Here is a 24,375-nt window from a genome sequence, read left to right on the forward strand (position 1 = left end):
CAAGAGCAATTTTTTGAAATACTAGTCCTGATTAGAGTACATCAAGCTAAAGAAGTCATGATGAAGAGGAATCTAGAGTTTATTCTAGAAGCTCTATTATGAAGAGGAGTTCGGCCCCACGATGTGTCATCTTCCTTTCAAAAAAAATTGATTGATACATGTGATACCCTAAACCACAAACTCTTTTTTAAATAAAAAAACAACTTACGAAAGAATGTTTTCATAAATAAAACAAAATTAACACCAATAACATTAACAATCTCATATATGAGTGCTTGATTAAAACATAAAACCAAACATAGTAATTTAAAAAACATGAATCCTGACCCCAATGTCACAATACCATAGTCTTATTACAAACCAAACATACTAGCTGCCTTGGCAGTTTAGCATACATATGTACAAAAGGAAACATAAGAATCCCGACTCCGATGTCACAATACCAGCATACATATGTACAAAAGAAAACACATGAATCATGACCCCCGGTGTCACCATACCTGGGCCTTATTACAAACCAAACGTACTAGCTGACTTGACAATTTATCATATATAAGCACGAAAGAAAACCAATGAAATGGTCTTTTACACCATCTTCAATAAAAGTGCCACAATACGACTATTCCTCGGTCGCAACTTAAGTATATCCTGCATATAAATTCATATCCGAGACATGGAAACAGAAATGTGAGAATACATCTACAAACTATAAGGTATAATAATAGCAAAAGTAGCATGATTCATAACACACAATCAACATCATAATCATATGACATCATACCAAGTCATACAACATTACACAGTGGTATATGATGCTACAGAATATAGACATGAATGAATATGCAATGCATTTTATCCTCCACTCTATATGCATATGCAATGAACTTTATCCTCTACTATATATGCATGTGGTAACAGTCATTCAACTAATAATATATTCTAGAAGTACATGCGGGCTACATTCCATACAACAACACTCTTCTTGAGTTCTATAATTTAGGAGTACATGGGAGCTCTATCTCGTACTACAACACTCTCGCTAAACTCCAATCTAGAATTACATATGAGTTATATTCGTACTACCTACGTCATTCTCTCTAGACTCAATATTTTAAGAGTACATGTGACTACATCCGTACTACAACACTCTTTATAGATGAAAACCTACTCCCACTCTAGTATGATGCATGATTAACATATGTGAATTCCTCCCAAACCTTCTTCCTCTTATGAAATACACTTACTTTGATTACCATATTAGGGCTTCGTAAATAGTTTACCAAACATTGAATTCATGTCCTATTTTACCTCAAAATCGTTTATTAATCACAAACATCACATATACATACAAGTATTTTGAAACTTTACCATAAGATATATTTTAAGTTAGATTTCTAACACTACCGGTATCACCTAAATTAGAGCTAAACCGCTAACATTATGCACAGTTTCGTCCTTTCACGAAATGAATCCTCTTAAATATTAACATTTATATAATGATTTATAAGTATGAATTGCATAATTAAGAAATTTATAACTTTTACGATCATCACAAAATATGCTTTAAGTTTGAAACTCTATGTAGCATTTTTTTTCTATTGGAAAATAGTATGAAATCAGTATGTTTTTATCTTTAAAATGATGTATCATGTGAATCTCAATGGTATTAAACACACAAAAAAATTATTTTATCTGATTCTAAGCTTTATTCTATGTATAAACTAGTGAAATACTCGTGCGACTGCACGGGTAAATTTATTTAATACGATATAAATTATATATAGATATGTATCAAAATTTAAAATTAAATATTAATTTTAAAATGAACAATAATTATATAAACTCAATTGTATTAAATAATTAAAATAATTATTGTTTAAAATAATATGTATTGCACTGATAGTGACCCGTAAAATAAAAAGTTTATTTAATAAAATATAAATTATTTTTATTTACAGATGTACATTTGAAATGAATTATTTAATCATAAAATGAAAAATAATTATCATGCAAAAAGGGCTTAGCACCCTCCCTCTTATAAAATAGTAATAATAATCATGCAAAAAATAACTTGTGAGATGACGAAATACAAAAAGGAAATTTTGATATTTTGAAATACGAATTTTGTCTTTCAAATCAAGGCAAATTATTGATTAAAATTATTCGATGCTATATAAAATGTATTTATAACAAATGCAAAATTTGAAATAATTTACTTAATTGTAAAATGAACAATAATCATATAAATTTAATTGTATTAAATAATTATTAAAAAAAGGAATTGTGATATGGAAAAAATTAATATTTAAAAATAAATTATTTGTCTCTCAAACTAATATAATTGTTGATTAAAATAAAATAGATATTGTGTTGATAGTGACCAGTGAGATAAACAAATTTTTAATTTTCTAAAAATTTAAAATATATTATTAGCGTTAATAGTGATATAATAAATAAATAGAGAAAAAAATGAAAATGAAAATGAGAATGTGTGTGTGTGTGTGTGTGTGTGTGTGTGTGTGTGTGTGTGTGTGTGTGTGTGTGTGTGTGTGTGTGTGTGTGTGTGTGTGTGTGTGTGTGTGTGTGTGTGTGTGTGTGTGTGTGTGTGTGTGTGTGTGTGTGTGTGTGTGTGTGTGTGTGTGTGTGTGTGTGTGTGTGTGTGTGTGTGTGTGTGTGTGTGTGTGTGTGTGTGTGTGTGTGTGTGTGTGTGTGTGTGTGTGTGTGTGTGTGTGTGTGTGTGTGTGTGTGTGTGTGTGTGTGTGTGTGTGTGTGTGTGTGTGTGTGTGTGTGTGTGTGTGTGTGTGTGTGTGTGTGTGTGTGTGTGTGTGTGTGTGTGTGTGTGTGTGTGTGTGTGTGTGTGTGTGTGTGTGTGTGTGTGTGTGTGTGTGTGTGTGTGTGTGTGTGTGTGTGTGTGTGTGTGTGTGTGTGTGTGTGTGTGTGTGTGTGTGTGTGTGTGTGTGTGTGTGTGTGTGTGTGTGTGTGTGTGTGTGTGTGTGTGTGTGTGTGTGTGTGTGTGTGTGTGTGTGTGTGTGTGTGTGTGTGTGTGTGTGTGTGTGTGTGTGTGTGTGTGTGTGTGTGTGTGTGTGTGTGTGTGTGTGTGTGTGTGTGTGTGTGTGTGTGTGTGTGTGTGTGTGTGTGTGAGATTTGAAATTTTAATGAAGAGAGAGAATGAGTGTATGTAATATTTATTTAATTGTAATTTAATTGGTATAGTTTGAAAAGTGAATGATACAAGTCAAGTTGTAATAAGATATGAGAATGAAAAAAGTAAACATTACTTAACTACTTAAATGTCCTTTTTTTAGTGGAAATAATTTGTTGTGAAAGGGCAATTTAGGAAGTTCGTGCAATTGAATTCTTATAGATAGATAGTAAATGCTTTCACTAGAAGTTTAACAATTTATCACAAACATTTTCAAAAACTTCTAAAATAGGTTTGCATGTTGTCATAAACTGACTGTTAAGAGCAATTTACTAGAAACAACCATAACATTTTATGAATCAAAACCTAAGATAAGGAAAAGGAATATATGATCCAAACTATAAGTATTATATGTACAACTAAAGAGAGAATGTTACCAACCTATCAAGCACTTGCAACAGCCCTTGCAACGGTGAAGGAAACTTTGGCAGGATGCCATGCACCGATACAAGCAACCTTCCTCAAACCCCTGTGAGTCTTGCGGGGGATATGGGTAACACCCCAAGGAGTAACATCTTTATAACTCTTACCTTTTGTCACTCCAATGTTGTCAATCATTTCATCCTTATGGAAATCAGCATCAATAGGAACCTGCTTCTCAAAGAAATTGGGGTGACGGAAACCACCCATGGGATTGATGTCTTTCTCAGTCATGTTAACAAATTCAGATTGGTTAAGCATTATGGATAAAACTTACTACTGATTGAAATGGTAATATAAAACAATTAGAACTTACTCAGTCTGGGCATCGTAGGTATCTTCTCCAGATTTGTCGAGGTTGTAAATCTTCTTGTCCAACTCAGTACAGTGGTGGTAACCGTTTTGACCAGCCCTTGCAACAGTGGAGGAAACTATGGCAGGATGTCATGCACCAATACAAGCAACCTTACTCAAACCCATGTGACTCTTACGGGGGATACGAGTAACACCCCAACGAGTAACAATACCTTCATGACCCTTATCTTCTATCACTCTCACAGGATGCCATGCACCAATACAAGCAACCTTCCTCAAACCCATGTGACTCTTACGGGGGAGACGGGTAACACCCCAACGAGTAACAACACCTTCATGACCCTTACCTTTTGTCACTCTGGCAGGGTGTCATGCACCAATACAAGCAACCTTCCTCAAACCCATGTGAGTCTTACGGGGGAGACGGGTAACACGCCAACGAGTAACAACCCCTTCATGACCCTTACCTTTTGCTACTCTGGCAGGATGCCATGCACCAATACAAGCAACCTTCCTCAAACCAATGTGAGTCTTACGTGGGAGACGAGTAACACCCCAACGAGTAACAACTCCTTCATAACCCTTACCTTTTGTCACTCTGGCAGGATGCCATGCACCAATACAAGCAACCATCCTCGAACCCCTGTGAGTCTTACGGGGGAGATGGGTAACACCCCAACGAGTAACAACACCTTCATAACCCTTACCATTTGCCACTCTGGCAGGATGCCATGCACCAATACAAGCAACCTTCCTCGAACCCATGTAAGTCTTACGCGGGAGACAAGTAACACCCCAAGTTATGTCTAACTCAGTCCTATTAACAAGTTTAGATTGGTTAAACATTTTTTATAGAACTGTAATACTGAATGAAGTGACACCAAAAAATAAATAATCAGAGAATGTTACCAACCTATCAAACTCAGTCTGAGCATCATGGGTATCTCCTAACCAAGCGAAACACATACATAAGCAATAAACACATAAGGGTTTAAGGATTATAATAATTTCAATGAAATCATAACCATTAATATAAAAGGACATGTTTTACCATTAGATCGGGACTACAAAACTATTTTAAACAACAAAATTCTTATTGTTTTTGCTTTAAAAATATTGTAATTAAGGGTGCTTTTGATTTGCTAAAAATGAGAAACTGGACACGACAACTTTTTTTTGTACTCTGTTTGATGCTGAAACTATTCATGTGACTGGACAAATATATGATAAAGGACTGGTAAAAAACCTAAATTCTTGTCTCTCATTAAATCATGGGACAACTTTTTATCCCAAACATAAATTATAAAACAAATATCAAAAATATAATTTTTAATCTCTCTCTATTGAATATCTTGATTCATAAATATAATTTTCATTATTTAATATTTAATATTTTGATTCATAAATATAATATTAATATTTTATATATTAATAAATAATATTATACTAAAAGTTATATTATTTTTGTCTAATGCACCGATATATCAAACAAAGGAGAGTAAAAAAATATATCCCTCCATCTTTTTTTTTACTCCTTATTATTTAATATTTTGATTCATAAATATTTATATTTTATATAACAACAAAATATAATATAATAAAAGTCATATTATTTTTTCTGAGACATAAACATATCAAATAGAGTAAATAAACATATTTTTTTCATCTTTTTTCATCCTTCTCATTATTTAATATTTTGATTCATAAATATAATATTAATATTTTATATATTAATAAATAGTATTATAGTAAAAGTTATATTATTTTTATCTAGTAACGAAGTAGAGTAAAAAAGTATATTCCTTCTTTTTTTTTACTTTTTATTATTTAATATTTTGATTCATAAATATTTATATTTTATATAACAACAAAAGATAATATTAGTAAAAATTATATTATTTGGTCCAAAACATAAACATATTAAATAGAGTAGATAAACATCTTTTTTTTCATCTTTTATTTTCCTCTTTCTTATTATTTAATATTTTTTATTCATAAATATTAATATTTTAAATATCAATAAATAATATTAATAAAATTTGTAATGTTTTGTCAGGTGCATGGACTTATCAAATAAAATAGAGAAAAAATTTGTCTAGTGCATCAACCATCACAACCCAAAAAGTTATCTTGTATTGTTGAGTACTGTCTTAGTACTTCTTATTTTACAAATCAAACGCAAGCTAAAAGTTACAGTAAAAAAACAAACAATAAACAAATATGTATAAAAAGCAAACCTCTTCCTATGTGACCACTCTTCCTTGAGATTTCTCCCAAAGAACTGTGTCTAGGGTGTTCGAACTTCTTGTGAGTCATTCTTCACCTACTTCACAAACAACAACAAAACAAATTTGATAACGAATTTTATACAATCATTGTTGCTGCTGTAGTAAGTAGTGAAAAATGAAAATACAAACGAGAGAAGATACCTGAGGCTGCTATGCCGCTGCAAAGTGAGTGGAAGATAGAACCTTAAATTTATCAAACTCACAGAAGTAAGGATCCACTCCATTTTTTACACTCCATTTCTTTTTCATTATTATAGTTTTTTGTGTATATTAAACATATTTCTAAGACATGTGACACATATTTATTATTTATTTAACTTTATACACACAAAACTATAGTAATAGAAAAGAAATGGAGGGTAAGAAATGGAGTGGATCCTTTATAGTGAGGCTATGAGGCCTTTTACTATTTCTCTTTCTATGGGCCTTCGGATTTTACGTTATTAAGCCCATCTCACCCAAACTGTTTAACTGTTGTAAATACAAAAATTAATCTCTATAATTGTTTATACATAATTCCCACTTTCATTTGTCGTCAAATTCATTTTTGTAGTTTGTTTATAAATTATTTAGTTTCGAATTAAAATTTTATGAAATTATTTTTTATAAATTGCAAATAAGTAAACATTTTAAAGGGACTTCTCCCTCCATTCTCCATTCTCTTTTAAAAGAGAATTTGACATTTTTAGATCCAGTTGATAAATGATGTATTTATAAAAATAGTTTATGAAATATATTATTATTGTTTGTTTTTGTAGATGGGTAATGGGCAAATAAAAATTTATAAAAATGATCTTTTACGTAACAAAAATCCCAAACATAAGGAAAACAAATAAATTTAAAAAACTAGAAGTATTATGGGTACAACAAAATCCCAAAAGTAGCAAGAAACTCAAATAACAAGAGAATTCGAGTTTATCAAAAAAGTCTAAGATAAGACACTAAAGTTTAAAAGAGATGGCAACAAAAGATAAAATAACAAGTTCCAACAATTCAATCCAACTAACAAAATTAAGCTTTGAGGCGTCCATAGAACTTTTGCTTCTCTTGTGTTGTCTGGAAACGACCATGGCCAAACTTGGATGAGGTATCGATAAACTTGAGTTTGATATCCTCAAGGGCAAGACGAGAAGTCTGCTTAAGAAGGGATTGACGCAAAGTAATGACCCTCTTCTTGGGACCAACACAGCCTCCCTTGATCATCAGATAGTCCTCCTTCACAACACCGTAGTGAGGGAAACCACCCATGGGGGTGATGTCTTTCTCAGTCCTGTAAACAATATCATATTGATTAAACATTGCTCATAATTGTAACGCGGATTGAATAGACAACATAAAAATTAATAAACAGAGCATGTAACTGACCTATCAAACTCAGTCTGGGCATCATGGGTCTCTTCACCAGTTTTGCCGAGCTTGTAAATCTTCTTGTTCAGCTCGGTACGGTGATGGTAACCATTCTGACCAGCCCTGGCAACAGTGAAGGAAACTCTGGCAGGATGCCATGCACCAATACAAGCAACCTTCCTCAAACCCCTGTGAGTCTTACGGGGGAGACGGGTGACACCCCAACGGGTAACAACACCTTCATAACCCTTACCCTTTGTCACTCCAATGATGTCAATCATTTCATCCTTCTGGAACACAGCATCAATAGGAACCTGCTTCTCAAAGAAGTTGTATCCAAAGTCAACCTTCTGAGCAATAGTGCCCCCGTTAATCTGAATCTCCATGATATGGGCTTTCTTTTGCTTCAATCCCTTCATTTTCCTGATCTGTGAGATATTGAAAAATAAATATATCAGAAAACTAAGTTGTAAAATAATGTATTTAGAATTCAGATAACAGACATGATACTAATATGATAAATAAATTTATAACCACAAATTACTGTAGCTACAGCATTTTATATTGAAGTTGTTTTAATCAAAACAGTCAAGTCAGAAATCTCGTGTGGATGTGCCGCTCATAGCATTCAATTAACACTGCGTTTGCACAGAAATTTCATCATTCTCATCTCACAGAAAAACATAACCCATGTACAATTCACATTTCAATAAAAATGGGACATTATGATAAAAAACAGACTAAACTGAATTTTCAATAAAAATGGGACATTATGATTAAAAAAAAAAAAGACAAATGAATTTCTAGAAAAGGTGTACAAGCAATCACAATTTCTTTTCATTTTTCTAAAAAGTTTAACAGATTGTAAATAATAATAATAATAATAATATAAAACATATGAGTCAGAAATCTCGTGTGGAAAATGCCACTCATAGCACTCAGTAAGTGCTGTGTTTGCAAAGATATTTCATCATATCACCTCTCAAGAATTAATTCTAAAAAATACAGAACAAACTACATTTTTATCAAATGACATGTCATGCGAAAGAAGGCAGGAAACATAGCTAATACCTGAGTGTGAGCCAACACTCGGATAACAGTTGCATACTTCTTCAGTTTCTCAAGCTGAGTCTGAATGTTCTTCTTGCCTTCATCACTCTCATACTGCTTTGAGTACTTGCTGAAAGCCTTCTTCTTGGACTTGCACCAGTTCTTGTAGAACCTACGCTTAATTTCCTCACTCAAATGCTGAGTCCACACAGTGTTCAAAGTACGAAGACCACGTGGAGTTTTCACATAACCAACAATACCGACAACTACCATTGGAGGAGTCTCAATGATAGTAACAGGCTCACAAGTCTCCTTCTTGTGAAGCTCTGAAGTAAAGAGTGTAATTTCATGTTATATAAACTTCATAGAAAATCAGAGTAATGCACAATGACAATTACTTGATCAATTGAACAAAATATGTCAAGTAAAAGTAAGTGACTGATGGCAAAAGATAACTATTAGGTTGTTCAAAAACAATAAAATCTTCAAAATCACAGTTCAGAGAAATGGCAACAGAATGAACAACCATAAGAATAATAAAATTCAAAAGCATAACTAGGCTGAAAAAATATCTTAAGAAATCCCACCATAATAAGAATGAAATTGGCATGAACATACAAGAAAAAAGAAACAATGTATGAAACTGTCTTAAAAGAATACTTCAGGTAGAACAGGTGTAATCTCAAATATAGGATTGAATAAAACAAATTTAATTACATTTGACCAAAATGTAATTAGAAAAACAAAAGACAACATGTTGGTATATGATGACAACCTAACATTAAAAAAATCATCCAGCATATTCAATTGGTGAATTAGACACATTGATGACATTCAACTAGCAAATGAAACAGAATTTGATGGTAATGATACTCACTAGATCCTGGCTTCTCGACCTCTCTCACAATGTGGGTCATTCCAGCCTTGTAACCCAAGAAGGCAGTAAACTTGGGTGGCTTGGTTGGGTCATCCTTGGGGAAGGCCTTCACTGCATGAGGAAAAATTACACAATAACAAAGTTATAATTGAGATTTATAATAGAGATAACATCAATTTACACTTAAATTAAGCTGTTAAAGTTAAACAATCTCAAATGAATGAGAGAAACACAATCATATAAAGTAATAGCATTAGGGTTTAAGGTTTAGGGTAACTTCAATGAAATCGTAATCAGGTGACATGTTTTATAATCAGATCGGAACTGCATAACCATTTTTCAACAACAAAATCCTTATTGTTTTTGCTTTAAAATGTCCCAATCCCAATTAAGCGTTGCAGTAACCAAAAACAAATAATTACGGAAAACAAACCTTTTCCTCTGTGACGAGCAGCACGCTTTCTTGGGAGAAATCCCAGAGAACCGTGTCTAGGGTGCTCGAACTTCCTGTGAGACATCCTTCTCCTACCTAAAAAAACAAAAACAAAAACCTTAGAATGAGAATGAATAAAATGGATGATGAATTTGTTACAATTGTTGAAGAAAAAACTATTACTTCAGCTGCAGTTAGCAGGGAGAAATGAAAATACGAATGCGAAAAAAGAGAAAATGGAGTACCTGAGGCTGCTGTGCCGCTGCAATGGGAGTGTGTTCAACGAAGGTAGAACCCTAATTTCATCACTCTCGGTTTTTTATAGTGATGCTATGAGGGCCTTTTACTGTTTCTCATTCTATGGGCCTTTGGGTTGTACGTATAAGCCCATCTCACACAAACTGTTTTTTTTGTTGAAAAAATAAAAATTACTCTCAATATATTTATTTTCACATAATTACCACTTTCATTTGTTGTCAAATTCATCTTTTTAATTTGTTTATAAAATTTATAGTTTTTAATTAATATTTTATGAATTTAATTTGATACATTGCAAATAAATACACATTATTTAGGGCAATTTTCGACCTACAAGTAGATATGTCCGTCCACGGTGTAGGTAATCTCTGACGTTTCAATTTTAGGTTCACATCACCAAGATTTGACGGAACAAAACTGTAAATGGTTTAAATTTCTAACCTTAGGGTTAGGGACCTTTTGTAATTTAGGATTGCATTGAATCTTTTACTTTCGAGCATGACGAAGGGTCGAGGAAGGTCGGACAAAAAGGCAACCTCACCACCAATCAAACCTCTGGAACCGGAAGGAAAAGCGGATAATAGTAAAGCTACTTAAACTTATTCGAAAGTTGTTGAGAAATTTGGGGAAGTTTTAGAAGCTGAAAAGACTGAAGACCTTAAGAAAGCTTCTGACACTGAGAAAGTATCAAAAGATGGCGAGGGAACTTCTAAAAAATTATGGATGGATGTGCTTAGTGTAAATAGAATCCCAAAAAATGGACTAACCATATAATTCATTGCCCCCCCCTAAATTGTGGATGGTGAGCTTCAAGTTGAAATTGAACAAGAAGATGTTATGGCAGAAAAGGAATATTGGGACTCAACTCTTATCATGTATGCTTTAAGTAAGGACCTCAGTATGCATGTTGTGAAGTAGTTCATGACACGAATCTGGAATTTTATACAGTTGTCAAACATATAGTTTCATGAGGAGGGTTATTTCATATTGAAATTCAAGACACAACGTGACATGGATACAATCCTAATGAGGGGCCTTATACCATCTCTTAATGTCCCAATGATTTTGATACAATGGAATCCTGAGTTTAATTTCCAAAGGGACAGCTTACGTACCCTGCTTATTTGGATTAAACTCCATCGACTTCCTTTCCATCTATGGGGGGATAAGAGTTCAGGGAAGATTGGAAGTGCTAGGTAAACCTTTGTTTACTAATGAGTGTACAGCAAACAAGTTACAGGTCTCGTATGCAAGAATATTGGTGGAAGTGAACATAACTCATAAACAAAAAGAAAGCATACAGATAAAATATTGCAATGGAAATCTTTTCAGGCAACCTATTGAATTTGAATGGAAACAAAAGTATTGTGATCTTTGCCAAAAAACTGGTCATCAATGTACTAAAGAAGCGGAGAAGAACACTAGAACTTGAAGAATGAAGACCATTCCTTGTAAGAAGGTCAAAGTTACTGAGGCCAAGGAACCGGAACTTAATACACCTGCATATCAACCCATGTCCCCCAACTCAGTATGGAAACATGCGAGAAGGAAAGTTAGAGGTAAACATATTATTATTGATCCCACTAAACTTGACACCATAGATGAAATAAATTGTAGAAATGGATTTGAAACATAAGATCTTTGGGGTGACCCTGGGACTAGTAACCCTTTAGGGACATGATTGTGTCGTGGAACGTAAAGGGGATTAATAACTTAGGAAAGTACAAAGAGATAGTCTCTCTTCTCGATAGCAAGAATCCTAAAAATGGTCATTTTAGTTTAAACTATAATTAAGCTCTTGAAAGCCCAAAACATTATAAATAAAATGGGTTCTAGGTGGAAGTTTATAGACAACTATACTAAGCATATTAATGGTAGAGTTTGGGTTATGTGGGATAAATTCAAGCTTAAGGTGGATATGATATCCTGTTATGATCAACTTATTCATTATGGTTTGACTCTCCTTAATGGATATTACATATGGTGCACTACTGTCTTTGCTCTAAATAGTTTGGATCAAAGAAGGATTCTTTGGAAAGATTTAGATATCCTAAACCACACTGTGAATGGACCTTGGTTTATAATGGATGATTTCAATAATGTTTGTCAATTCCAAGATAGAATTAGAGGGAATAATGTTACTGAGTCTGAATTTAAGGACATCATTATCATGATGGGAAAGAATGACTTATTTGAGAAAGAGAGAGTAAGAGAACATTATATTTGGTTTAACAATCACTCAATCTACTCCATAATTGATAGAATAGTGGGAAATATGGCTTGGCTCACCAAATATATCAACAATACCTTGGCAGTTATGGATGCTAGTATTTTAGACCATGTTTTCCTTTGCCTTCAAGATCATATTTAGTAAAAGCTTATGAACAAATTTTTCAAGTTCAATAACATTATTACTGAACCAGAGGGCTACTTGGAAGATATAAAGAAAGACTGGAATTAGGATATGAATGGTACTATTATGTATATCTTGTGGGAGAAATTACATAAAGTCAAAACCACTATTAAGAAGCTGCATTATCCTTATGAGAATATCAATACTCAACTGAAGGAAGCCATAGCTAACCTAAAGTCTGCCCAAACCAACTTGACCCTTGAATGAATGAACATGGATCTTATTGAGCAAACCAAAATCTGCTTTGTTGAGATGCTGAGACTTAACAATATTGAGGAACATATGCTGAAGCAGAAAGCCAAAGTTAAATGGCCCAAATTGGGTGATGGCAACAATAAATATTTTTATGCTACTCTTAAAAACAAGACTAAGCCAAGAAATATTGTGAGTTTGGTTAAAGATAATGGCTCTACCACTCAAAATCAGATAGAATTTAAAGATGAGATTTCGAACTACTACAACAAGATTATTGTCACCTCTTCCCTCAACCGTAAGGGCATTAACATTGTTGACATGAGGAAATGGAACCAAATATCTACTGCTCAAGGTCAAATGCTTATGGCCCCTATTAGCGAGGATGAAGTTAAGATTGCTTTAAAGAGAATTAATGACAATAATGCTCCTGGGATTGTTGGTTTTGGAGCCAAAATTTTCAAGTCCACCTAGGAAATTACTAAAACTGATGTGATGAATGATGTACAGGAGCTATTCATCAAGGAGAAATTGCTTAAAGCCATTAACAGTTCTCTTGTTACCCTAATTCCAAAAATTCATAATGCCACCATGGTAAAAGATTTCAGACCTATCTCTTGTTGTACTACAATTTATAAAATAATCTCCAAAATCATGACCAATAGGCTGAGTAAAGTGTTGAGAAATATTACCGATGAGAGCCAAGTTGCCTTTGTTCCTGGTCTTCATATCCATGATCACATTTTTCTGGCCTACGGGCTTATTAAAGGGTATAGTGTCAAGGGTGGGCCTCCTAAGTGCATGCTTCAAATGGATCTTCAAAAAGCTTATGATTCTGTTGAGTGGGTAGCTCTTGAAACCATTTTGAAGGAGGTGAGTTTTCCCTCTAAGTTCATTAGATGAGTTATGTTGATTGTTTCCACTGTTTCCTATAAATACCAAATTAATGGTGAGCATACTAGGATCATCAAGGCTAGGAAAGGCCTCGTAAAAGAGGATCCTCTATCCCCCTTATTATTTGTAGATGTGATGGAATATTTGCATAGGATGGTGAAACAACATGGGGAGAATCATAACTTCAACTTTTATTCAAAGTGTGAGAAACTCAAAGTGATTAACTTGAGCTTTGTCGATGATCTACTTATTTTCACAAGAGGATACTTTATTTATGTGTAGTTGGCTTTGCATTATTTCAATGACTTTTCCATGTCAACAGGCTTGATGGTGAATCCCAACAAGTGCATAGCTTATTATGGGAATGTTCCTACAGTTGATCAGCCAGTAATCCAAAACCTTTTTAGTTGTCCTATTGGGGCCTTGCCTTTTAGATATACTGGCTTCCCACTTACTAGTGAAAAATTGTCTAGTAACCATTGTATGATTTTAGTGGATAAATTTGTGGTTAGGATTAAAATTGAACTACTAGGTTATTGAGCTTTGCAGGCAGAACACAACTCATAAAAAGTGTTTTATTTGCAACTAGTAAGAAACTCGTGCTATCGCACGGGTCCTGTCTGAATTTACATTACATGTCTATGAAATTATTATTTATAAAGTTTGAATTCATTCTTCAATTGGTTAACATTGACATAGTTACAAATATATATGCTAATAATATACACCAACTTTTAAGCATTGATTTTGTACTTTTGTACAGCCGATTATCTAACTTCAATTATATAAAACAACAGCAAGAAAAATATTTAAAAGATGAACATTAAAATGAACAGTCTACATCTGGTATCTCTTAGATAGGTTTACATCTTCCCGTGAATCCAGATGAGTTAACAAAATTCACTTGAATCCAGATGAGTTGATTTTAAAACTACATATTAAAATAAACTCTTTTTTCAAATTAAATAAAATTACTTTTTAAATATTAATCAATTTTTAAAACCTAAAATTTATAACAGCTTCCCGTCAAATATCAGTTTTAAATCCTTCTTATTATATCATATTTACTATTTTTACAAACCTACAATATATGATAGCTCTCTGTCAAATTTCAGTTTTAAATGAATATATAGACTCTAAGGTATCTTAAAATTTCAGTTCTAAATGAATATTTTCTCCATTTTTTTGTCTAGAAGAACTTCATAATATAAGTTTAAATCTACAAAATTTATAAAATTTTAAATGATTTGATATTTCATTGAATAATTTTAAATAAAAATATAATAAATTTTTTTAAAAATGTAACTAATAATAATAATTTTAAATTTATATAAAATTTAGTATGCTTGATAATAATATATAATGATAATAATTAAAAATTAAATTAATTGTTTATAATAACTTCTTAGAGATATTTTTGAAAATCAACGTATTCTCACTCTTAAAATTATGCTTAAATATTTGTTTTTCATTACAAAATTGTGTTTTTCATATCACAATTGTCACATGTTTTTTATTAAAACAAATATTTACACCAATTTTTAGTATATATATTAGCATTTTATCATTAAAAACTTATAATTTGCACAAGTATATAACCGTGTGTAATTTCAACGTGTGTATTTCTAATACTAAATTAAAATTTATTATAAATATTAAGTGTATTTTAGTTATAAACTAAAACCCGTTTTAATATAGATCTATTCAATAAGATTGAGTGATGTATAAAACAAAATTAAATTGTTTATTATTAGTATTATCATTAAATTTTATAGGTAAGGTAATTTTTAATATGATAGATACTTTATCGTCATTCGTAAATATGATTTTTAGAAATCTTCTCTTAAGACTCTTCTTTTTTTTTTTTTTAAATTAAAAGATATGACAAATTAGTATGTTTCATAAAAAAATTATGTATTCATTTATCATAATTGTTTCATAAGAAAGTTATATATAAATTCATTAATAGTTTTTATAAATTCAAAAATATAAGGTATATTTGTTTCAATACTTGAAATCAGGTTTTTTTAAGAATTATGTTTTAATAAAGATATTTAAAATTGCCCCTTCCGTTTTGTTCTTTGCTTTTATACTTTGGTTTAAATTATCTTTGTGCTTGCAAAATTGAAAAACTTTATTAAAAATAGTTAAATATAGTTTAGTAATTTTCCAGAAATTTAGTTTATAACCTGTCAGATGTATTATAAATAATCTTTTTCTCAAAACGTCAAAAAAAAAAGTATAATTGATAAATTTTCATACATAAATGCTAACAAAAACATTTATTACACATGATCATATATTTACAGCGTTTATGATTTGTATTTCAGCCCAAACGTAATGATGGTATATGAATTCGGTAAACCAAAAAATCCTTATCAACATAAAAAAAAATCTATTAAAACTATTTTAAATTTTCTGTCAATAAAATTATTTCAAATTTTAAGTGAATAAAGAAAAAATAAGAGTCAAATATAGATAGATAGAGAGACTTAGTAAAAAAAAAATCTCAAAATAAAGTCATTAAAATAAAAAAATAGTATCATTAATCATCAATTATCAATAAATACTAATATATGCTATACAAATATTAAATAATAATAATAATAATAATAATAATAATAATAATAAATAGAATAAATGTGAAATAAATTGAACCAATAAAGTTCCTAAAATAATATATATTATATTATACTTTAGGAGATTTGGTAATGATAGACTTGTCATATTTCCTCTTTAAAAAAATTAATGGTAAAAATATTGAAGGAAAATCATGACATAATATATTAAAATATTTTCAAAGTTCTTATAAATTAATATTTTAATATAAATTATTATACTTTAATGTTGTTTGTAATAGTTAATATATTACATATATTTTTAAAAAGAATATCACAATTAAATAATTTTATAAATTATTATATATTATTAGTCTCATTCTCAAACACAAATCAACGACTCCCAAGTCCCAACACTATTCCCAAATACATCAACAACGTTAATCTTAAATTATCTATAAGAATTATTATTTTTCTTTTTTTCATAGCAATAATCTATCCCAACAACATTTCTAAACAACTTTTTTCAAGTTAAGTAAGTAAGTTTTGTCTGCTGTTTATCCTTATATTCTTTGGTATTAACATCTATCCCTGGCCTTCACCTTTTTCTCAAATTCAAAATATACTTCATATCCAATCGTGGTGTGAAGAATCTACAAAACAAATTAATATAATCAACTTCATTTTAATTTTCAATAAATATGACACATATCCAACAAAAGTACTATGGAAAACAAAAAAAACGACCTCAAGAATCAAAAGAAAGGAGCCATTAGAAAAGCTTGAGAAATGTTATCCAAAAACCTAGTTTGTATACTTTTTCAGTGATAGAACAGTGATTTACCTCAAACATAATATGTCCAAATATCTGTCCTGCCAACAAAACAACTGAGCAACCAACACAACCTATAACATCGAAGTAATTCTAGAAAAACATGATATTTTTCTTACCGATTCAAATAAGTTTCAGAGTGAATCAACACAATTTCCTCGAAACTCGGTCCCCATCCAATTACGCAACAATGACAAAAGGAAGAAAACATATCAAGAGGTAAACACAAAACAAAATATCAACACATTAAACATGAAGAAATGAGTAACTTTGAGATTAAATACATAACCTATAAGCACATCCATTATCTTTAAACCAAATTGAGAAATAACTACATGGTTGAACTCTAAAAAACACATAGAAAATATAGTGCTCTACTTTAAAATTAAAAAAATCACGAAGTCATCAAAATAATTATAAAAAACAGCAACAGTAAACAATTTGAGAACTAGAAACAATTTCACAATTGGAAACGAATCAATTCTAATAAGAATAAAACAAAATTTTACCTTTTTGAACTTTAAATCCCAACAAAATCATCGCTCTAATTTAACAGTTAAAAAATGGGATTTTGATAAAGACCAATAACAATAAAGTTGAAAAATTGAAAAAAATCATCAATTGAATGAAAGAGACGACATTTTGACGAACGAAAACCAAATCAAGGAATAAAAGAGGCAGAAATAACAAACTGATAATGAAAACTTCCAGATGCTTCATATCCCTACATATGAATCATATTTATATCGGTTGGGTTTAGGGTTTGTAGAAGATGAGATGTTTAGGATTTAAAATGGAATGGGTGGATATACGTAGCTTTGAACGGGAAGACGAAAAGTTTCATGTGAGAGAAGGAAAAAAATATTTGGGAAATGGTGGTTTGAATGGGAAGTTGTGAGGCTTCTACAATCAACGTGACTTTTCATTCTTCAAAAGCAATGTCACGTTAATGGAATATGGAATTAGGGTTGATGATTATTGGCATGACACATCAGCTGCATTTATGATCAAATGCATATAATTGCAGCACAGTGCAATTAGTCATTTATACCCTTGAAATTAGATTAGATTAAACATTTAAACAGTGGGCTTAACTTGTAATTTCCAGGTACTTTACATTTTATATATTTATATTGATTGTGAATTATTGGATGCAATGCATCCCTATACCCTAGAAAGTGATAAAGGCAGGGGAAGCATCAAGCAGTTTGCAGAACTTTTCTCTAGTATGGATTTGAGAAAGTCTTTAGGAAATCTCCTATAACTTGGCATAAGATAAGTTCTCCCAAAAGGCAAGGTGGCTTAAACATCATCTCTCGCAAAGAGTGGAATAATACTGACCTTATGAAACTCCTCTAGAATCTTGCGGGTAAGGCTGATAGCCTTTTGGTAAGATAAATTCATTGTTACTATACTAAAGGCACCAATACAATGACTATTCCTGTGAATAATTCTTGTTTTTGGATACTAAAGTCTATTTTGAAACAAAGAGTGTACATCAGCCAAAGTACGACCTGGAAAAATATGCTTCAACATGACAAATTAAGCACTAGACTGATGTATAATGACATGATTGAGCAGCAATAGGAGGTGCCTTGGAGAAAGATCCTTTATGGCAACACGGTTAGACCAAGGGCTCTTTTTACACTTTGGATGACATGCCATGACAAACTATCAACAAAAGACATGCTACAACATTTTGGGCTAATTGATGATATTTGTAACTTTTGTGGGCAAGTAGAAACTTTACAACACTTGTGTTTTTAATGTTAGGAGGTTAAATTTGTTTGGCCGCAGGTTTTGCAATGGCTTCAGGTCAGCCACAAACAAGGAGGATGGAATGATGAGTTGAACTAGATGTTGGATCAAACTAAAGACAAAGGTGTTAGGGCAACTATCATGAAATGTGCTTTTGCTGAGACATTATACGAGGTTTGGCATATAAGGAATTCTTATTATTATGACAAAGCTAATAGGAGTAGGGACATTGACCCCAAAATTATAGAGACTGTAGTCTATAAATATTGGTTAAAACCCAAACTTAGACATATATTAAGTTGGTTGATGATGCCTTAAGTGGTTGTTGATTTTTGTTTTGTCTTGTTGTTGGTTGGATCATTAAAACTGCCATGTGTGTGATATGTTTTTGGATTTCAATAAAATAAAATTTATTTCTTCCAAAAAAAAGTATACATTATATAGGGTCAATTTGCTACAAATTATATTAAACAAAATTAATATTCAATAAGTTATAAAATATTTTCTTATAAGATATAAGTTGTTTTGTGTTTCTTTATTATCATAATGAAAATCACTTTTCATAAATAAATAAATAAATAAATAATTTTTTTTAATGTTGATTAGACAAAGTCTATGCAAAAAACAAGGTCATTGGGATTTTATTATTACATTCGTATTATGTCTCTTTTCCGTCGTTTATACTAGTTTTATTCCCGATATTTCAGTTAGAAAACATGTTATGTTTAAATCATCATCAAAGATTTTTGTGTTAAGTAAATAAATAAACTCATACATTGCATATCTTCTAAAATTAATATTGCTTTTAAAAGACAGAGGTCAAAGAGCAAACATTGAACTTTGCAAAAAGAAATGACCTTAATGTGGTTAGCATTTGTCCTATTTTTGGGGGCCAATTTTACAATCAACTATTATATATTGGTAGCTTGTTTCTCGTCAAATTTTTAACAGGTACCTTCTCTTACACCTTATCTAATTCTCAGAAGAAATATGTATTTATAAATTGATCTGGAGGGTGATTGGTGATTAGTGAATGTAACTATCATGAATAAAAAAAGTTAGTTTTAGAATAATTTAGCATCTTTTAGTGTAATTTGTCTTTGTTTTTCTCAGCATCAATTATATAAGAACTTAGTATAATAAGATGTGTGTTCAATTTTCTAACAAAAGGTTATGTTGGGTTTGTATATTTTTATAGGGGAATTCATTGAAGCAAAGATACTAAATTATTCTAAAACTAACTTTTCATCGTAATTTTTATGATCATCACTTATCCTCTATCATCATAAAAATTACGATTATAAGTGATGATGACGAGGCAAATTATCCAATTAATTGTTGTTATTTAAATTTAACTACAATCGAAGATAGCGATGCATCTAAGAAGCCAGGTCATTATACCATATTTTATATGTAAAAGAGCATGAAATGAAAGATAAGATGCAAGCATTTAGGAAAATATTGATTGATATAAGTTAGTTTTCAAATACAACTTAATTTGCATATTATAAGTATTTATGTCAATTTAAATGAATGTATTTTAAGTGAGGGTTAGTGAAACAAACAATCTACATAGAATATAATAAACTCAACCTAATCTTCTTGCTATGAGAACATTAATTAACAACAATAACATACAAAAGCAATTATAAACAAAACAACGTCATACAACAGAACTAGATATTATAAAATGTTTCTAGGACGCGCCTTTTGTTGAAACTACGTGGAACATGAATCAATTATGAGGTTTATCTAGGTTGTGAAGCTATGAAAAAGAAATATAAGGAGTAAGAAGTTTACAAAACAACTTCATAATTCTTATATTTCTTCTCATAGTTTCTAAAACTATATGAAGTTTGCTACTGTTGTTTCTTCATTTACTTTTCTTGTGACTTAACAATGTATTGTTCTTGTTTTGAGTCCTACAAACACCATGAAAGTTATCAAGATGTGAAACCGCAAACTTAATTTTCAACAACAAATAAATACAACAAAATAAAAACACTAACAACTTAATCATCAATGGATATACATGAAGTCATGGAATTGTAACAAAGTATGAAGTTCATATTGTTAATGAAGCTATGGAGAAGAAATACAAGGTGGATGAAGTTTTCAACATAACTTCATACTTCTTATACTTTATTCTTGTTAAGATCGTGATGACGAATCTATAATAAAGAGAACATTCAACAAGATGCAACAAAAAAGATAATCAGGAAATATCCAACAAGAAGATGGAAGAAGAATAATACATTATGTATGAAGAACAAGAATCATGGCTAATGACAAAGAAGAGAAAAAATGGGTGCTAAGGTTTACTTGCGAAGGATACGGCACTACGGTCAAAAAGTGAAAGTTAATCCGCTTATATATGGATATACTATTTCACAACGGTTAAAATTATCAACCATAGCAATATCTCTTTTATTATTTATTTAAAGGCTTAATTGCACTTTTAGTCCCCCTATTATTCATTTGTTAACTTTTTGGTCCCTCTATTTTAGAAACCAAAAATTTAGTCCCTCAACTTTGATTTTTTGAGGATTTAAGTCCCTGCTCAAATCTGAGTGAAATTTTTGATGACATGGCATACATTTTGGCTACGTGTCAGATGCCAAGTCATTTAAATTTAATTAATATTTAAGTTAATAATTTCTTATATAACTTAATAATTTTTTTAAACTTATTTTAATATTTATAAATCAAATACCATTAAATAAAAACATTATATAATATCTTGAATGTTATTAACCCTAACAACACAACGTCACCTCTTTTCTCCAGGAAACCACCATTTTCTTCTTCAAGCTCCTCTGCAATAGCTCTTCAGATCCGTGCGTGGCTAATATTTCTTCTCCAACCCTAACTTTTTCCTTCGCTCATTTTTCTTCTTCTTTTATCTTCTTCTCCAACCTATGTCTGAAAGAAGTTTATCATTTGCCTTAACAAATCAGTCTTGTTTAAGGAGAAGAGGGAGTGGATTTTGGTGTGGACTTGAGTCACCATTGATGACATCTTGGACTTATGAGAATCCTGGAAGAAGATTTCATGGTTGTGGTAATTTTAAGGTGATAGATAAAAAAGGATGCAACTATTTTGAATGGGTTGATGAAGACATGAGCAACCGATCAAAAGATGTGATTAGATATTTGAAGAAAAAAAATGACGAGGCTATGGATTTAATTAGAGACACATAGAAAAATGAAGACTTGTTGAAGATGAAGATAAATTTTATGGGTTATTTTGTTGGTTTGTTAATTGTGTTTGTAATGTTTCTTGTGTGTGCCTTAGTTGCAACACATATTTTCAAATGAAGCAATTATTTGTAATGAGTAGTTTCTATGGTTGTGTAATTTCTCTGAATCAGTGAATGAGTATTTTCTAGTGCAATTGTAATGAGTAATTTCTAGTGCAATTGTAATGAGTAATTTCTAGTGTTGTGATCTTTATTGTAATGAAGCAATTGTAATGAGTAATTTTTATGGTTGTTTGCATCTAACCCAATTGTTTGTAATGAGTAATTTCTAGTAATTTCTATACAATTGTTAGGACCTTTATTGAGTAATGAGTAATGTGAAATTTCTATACAATTGTTCAGAATAATGTCATGGTTATACAATTGATATAACAACCAGTGCAAAATAATATAACAATTGTATAACAATTGATATCTAGAATAATGACCAGTGCAGAAATGTGTTCTAAATTGATATAACAACCAGTGCAGAATAATATAACAATTGTATAATAATTGATATCTAGAATAATGACCAGTGCAGAATTTGTTACTCAGAATAATGACCAGTGCAGAATTGTGGTCTAAATTAATATGACTAGTGCATAATTTGTTACTCAGTATAACAATTGATATCTAGCAATATTATGTTCTACATTAATATTGCAGTACCTAAATTCATCAACCAAAATACCAGTAGCAGTACCAAAATACACCATTACCTAAACTAATATTGCAGTACCTAAACTCATCAACAAAAATACCAGTAGCAGCTCCTAAATTCATCAACCAAAATACATTAAAATACCAGTAGCAGTACCAGAATACAACCAAAATACACCAGAACCAGTACAATATCAAAATACATCAACAAAACATAAGTATCACTCTTGAGTTGGTTTTGGAGCTTGTGATCCTCCTTCTATAACAGTCTGCCCACCACCACCCTTTATCTTCACTTTTTTATTACCACCTTTCGGTATTACTCTCTCAGCCGCCCTTTTTCCTTTGCACGTGTGCTTTTTGTGTCCCATCTTTCCGCAATTTTGACATTCAACCGTTTGAAGTTTTCTCGGTAAAGTGTGTGTGCTTCTTGGCTCATCATTCATTTTGTTACGGTTCTTTTTTGGGCGGCCAATAGCTCTCCTTATGACTGGAGGTTGGATTGGTTCATTTCTGCCATTCGCCCATAATTGTGGGCCATTTGTTGGCAAGATGATATGGCTATAAGTAGCCATCACAGTAGATCTCCTAATCACTTGATAACTTGACACCCCATTTCTACATGGCTTCTGCAATCAAACCTTTAGTCTTCATGTCAAGACTATGTCGTAATGTATACACAAAATTGCGAGCTAACCAATATGTTTTTGCTTGTCTATTCTTTGGTGTCCGATAACAACTATGTTCATTTTTTAAGATAACAAGTTGCCAAAATAGATTTTGTTAGTTCTCATACTAAAGCACATATAAAATGGACAACCTTCCATGCATCGTACAACCATTCTCTTCTTGTCATTTTTTCTTAAGATAGCATTTTTCTTCTTATCCATTGCATACTCTTTTATGGCATCTCTAACTTGAAACTTATCCTTGAACATCATGCCTAACTCGAATTTCTTGCTATTTTTGAAAATTGGAAACCTCTCGGTCTCATCTTCAACATCACTTTTTGGGGGAGTTTCAAGCTCATCTGAATCAAAACTCTCGTTATCAGAAATTGCATTATGACCTGAAGCATTCTGAGTTTCATCATTGGGCAACACGGTTGTCCAATCTACATCAACATTAGGGCCTAAGTCAATATCACTTTCATCCACATCCTCCTCACTAGGCTCATAATTAGGATCTGTTTCACTTTCATCTTCCTCCACATTAACTTTATCAGCTTGCACAGCCTCCACATTCACCTCATCAGCCTCCACATTCACTTCATTAGCCTATACATTCACTTCATTAGCTTGCTCCACATTCACTTCATTAGCTTGCTCCACATTTGTAACACCCTTCTAAACCCCGCGACAATTAATTAAATTAAATCAGAGTAACATGCACAAGGGCGTCACAATTAATAAATAAAATAAACTGCATCGGTCATAAGTCATGCATTCACTGAAGAAACATTTTAACATAACTCATAAATAAACTATCTCATGTTTACACTGCGGAATAAGTCATCAAACCAGCATTACATCATCAATGCTTTAATCTTCAAACAAGATAAACAAAACAGAGTTAATGTCATAAACTAAAAATAGCGTTCCCCAGTGTTACACCTATCAGAGCATGACCTGACGCTA

At 31.5% G+C, this 24,375-nt stretch overlaps 3 protein-coding genes and 1 long non-coding RNA gene across 5 annotated transcripts; 1 reads left to right on the forward strand and 3 right to left on the reverse strand.

Annotated features, from left to right (window-relative positions):
* Positions 1-252: 252 nt before the first annotated feature.
* LOC131631791 (uncharacterized) lies at positions 253-3,853 on the reverse strand. The gene is made up of 2 exons (XR_009292810.1): positions 3,584-3,853; positions 253-648 (listed from the first exon to the last, which is right to left on the reverse strand). It is a non-coding gene; the product is annotated as an uncharacterized LOC131631791 (long non-coding RNA).
* Positions 3,854-3,942: 89 nt separating this feature from the next.
* LOC131631790 (uncharacterized) lies at positions 3,943-6,319 on the reverse strand. The gene is made up of 3 exons (XM_058902561.1): positions 6,175-6,319; positions 4,851-4,884; positions 3,943-4,754 (listed from the first exon to the last, which is right to left on the reverse strand). The coding sequence occupies exons 1-3, from the start codon at positions 6,251-6,253 to the stop codon at positions 4,307-4,309; spliced, it is 561 nt and encodes a 186-aa protein (XP_058758544.1). The 5' UTR covers positions 6,254-6,319; the 3' UTR covers positions 3,943-4,306.
* A 726-nt stretch (positions 6,320-7,045) lies between these two features.
* On the reverse strand, positions 7,046-10,240 carry LOC131631788 (large ribosomal subunit protein uL3-like). Of its 2 annotated transcripts, none has more exons than XM_058902559.1 (6): positions 10,178-10,240; positions 9,933-10,028; positions 9,500-9,610; positions 8,644-8,948; positions 7,591-8,000; positions 7,046-7,495 (listed from the first exon to the last, which is right to left on the reverse strand). In XM_058902559.1, the coding sequence occupies exons 2-6, from the start codon at positions 10,015-10,017 to the stop codon at positions 7,237-7,239; spliced, it is 1,170 nt and encodes a 389-aa protein (XP_058758542.1). In that variant the 5' UTR covers positions 10,018-10,028; positions 10,178-10,240; the 3' UTR covers positions 7,046-7,236. The 2 variants fall into 2 exon arrangements, with proteins under 2 accessions (XP_058758542.1, XP_058758543.1); XM_058902560.1 differs by having other exon boundaries at positions 9,933-10,024; positions 10,178-10,215.
* Positions 10,241-12,816: 2,576 nt separating this feature from the next.
* Positions 12,817-13,269, forward strand: LOC131631803 (uncharacterized). The gene has a single exon (XM_058902575.1). It carries the CDS (start codon positions 12,817-12,819, stop codon positions 13,267-13,269), a length of 453 nt encoding a protein of 150 aa, XP_058758558.1.
* The last annotated feature ends 11,106 nt before the right edge of the window (positions 13,270-24,375 follow it).

Source organism: Vicia villosa, unplaced genomic scaffold (genome assembly GCF_029867415.1).
Source record: "Vicia villosa cultivar HV-30 ecotype Madison, WI unplaced genomic scaffold, Vvil1.0 ctg.000863F_1_1, whole genome shotgun sequence".
NCBI lineage: Eukaryota > Viridiplantae > Streptophyta > Magnoliopsida > Fabales > Fabaceae > Vicia > Vicia villosa.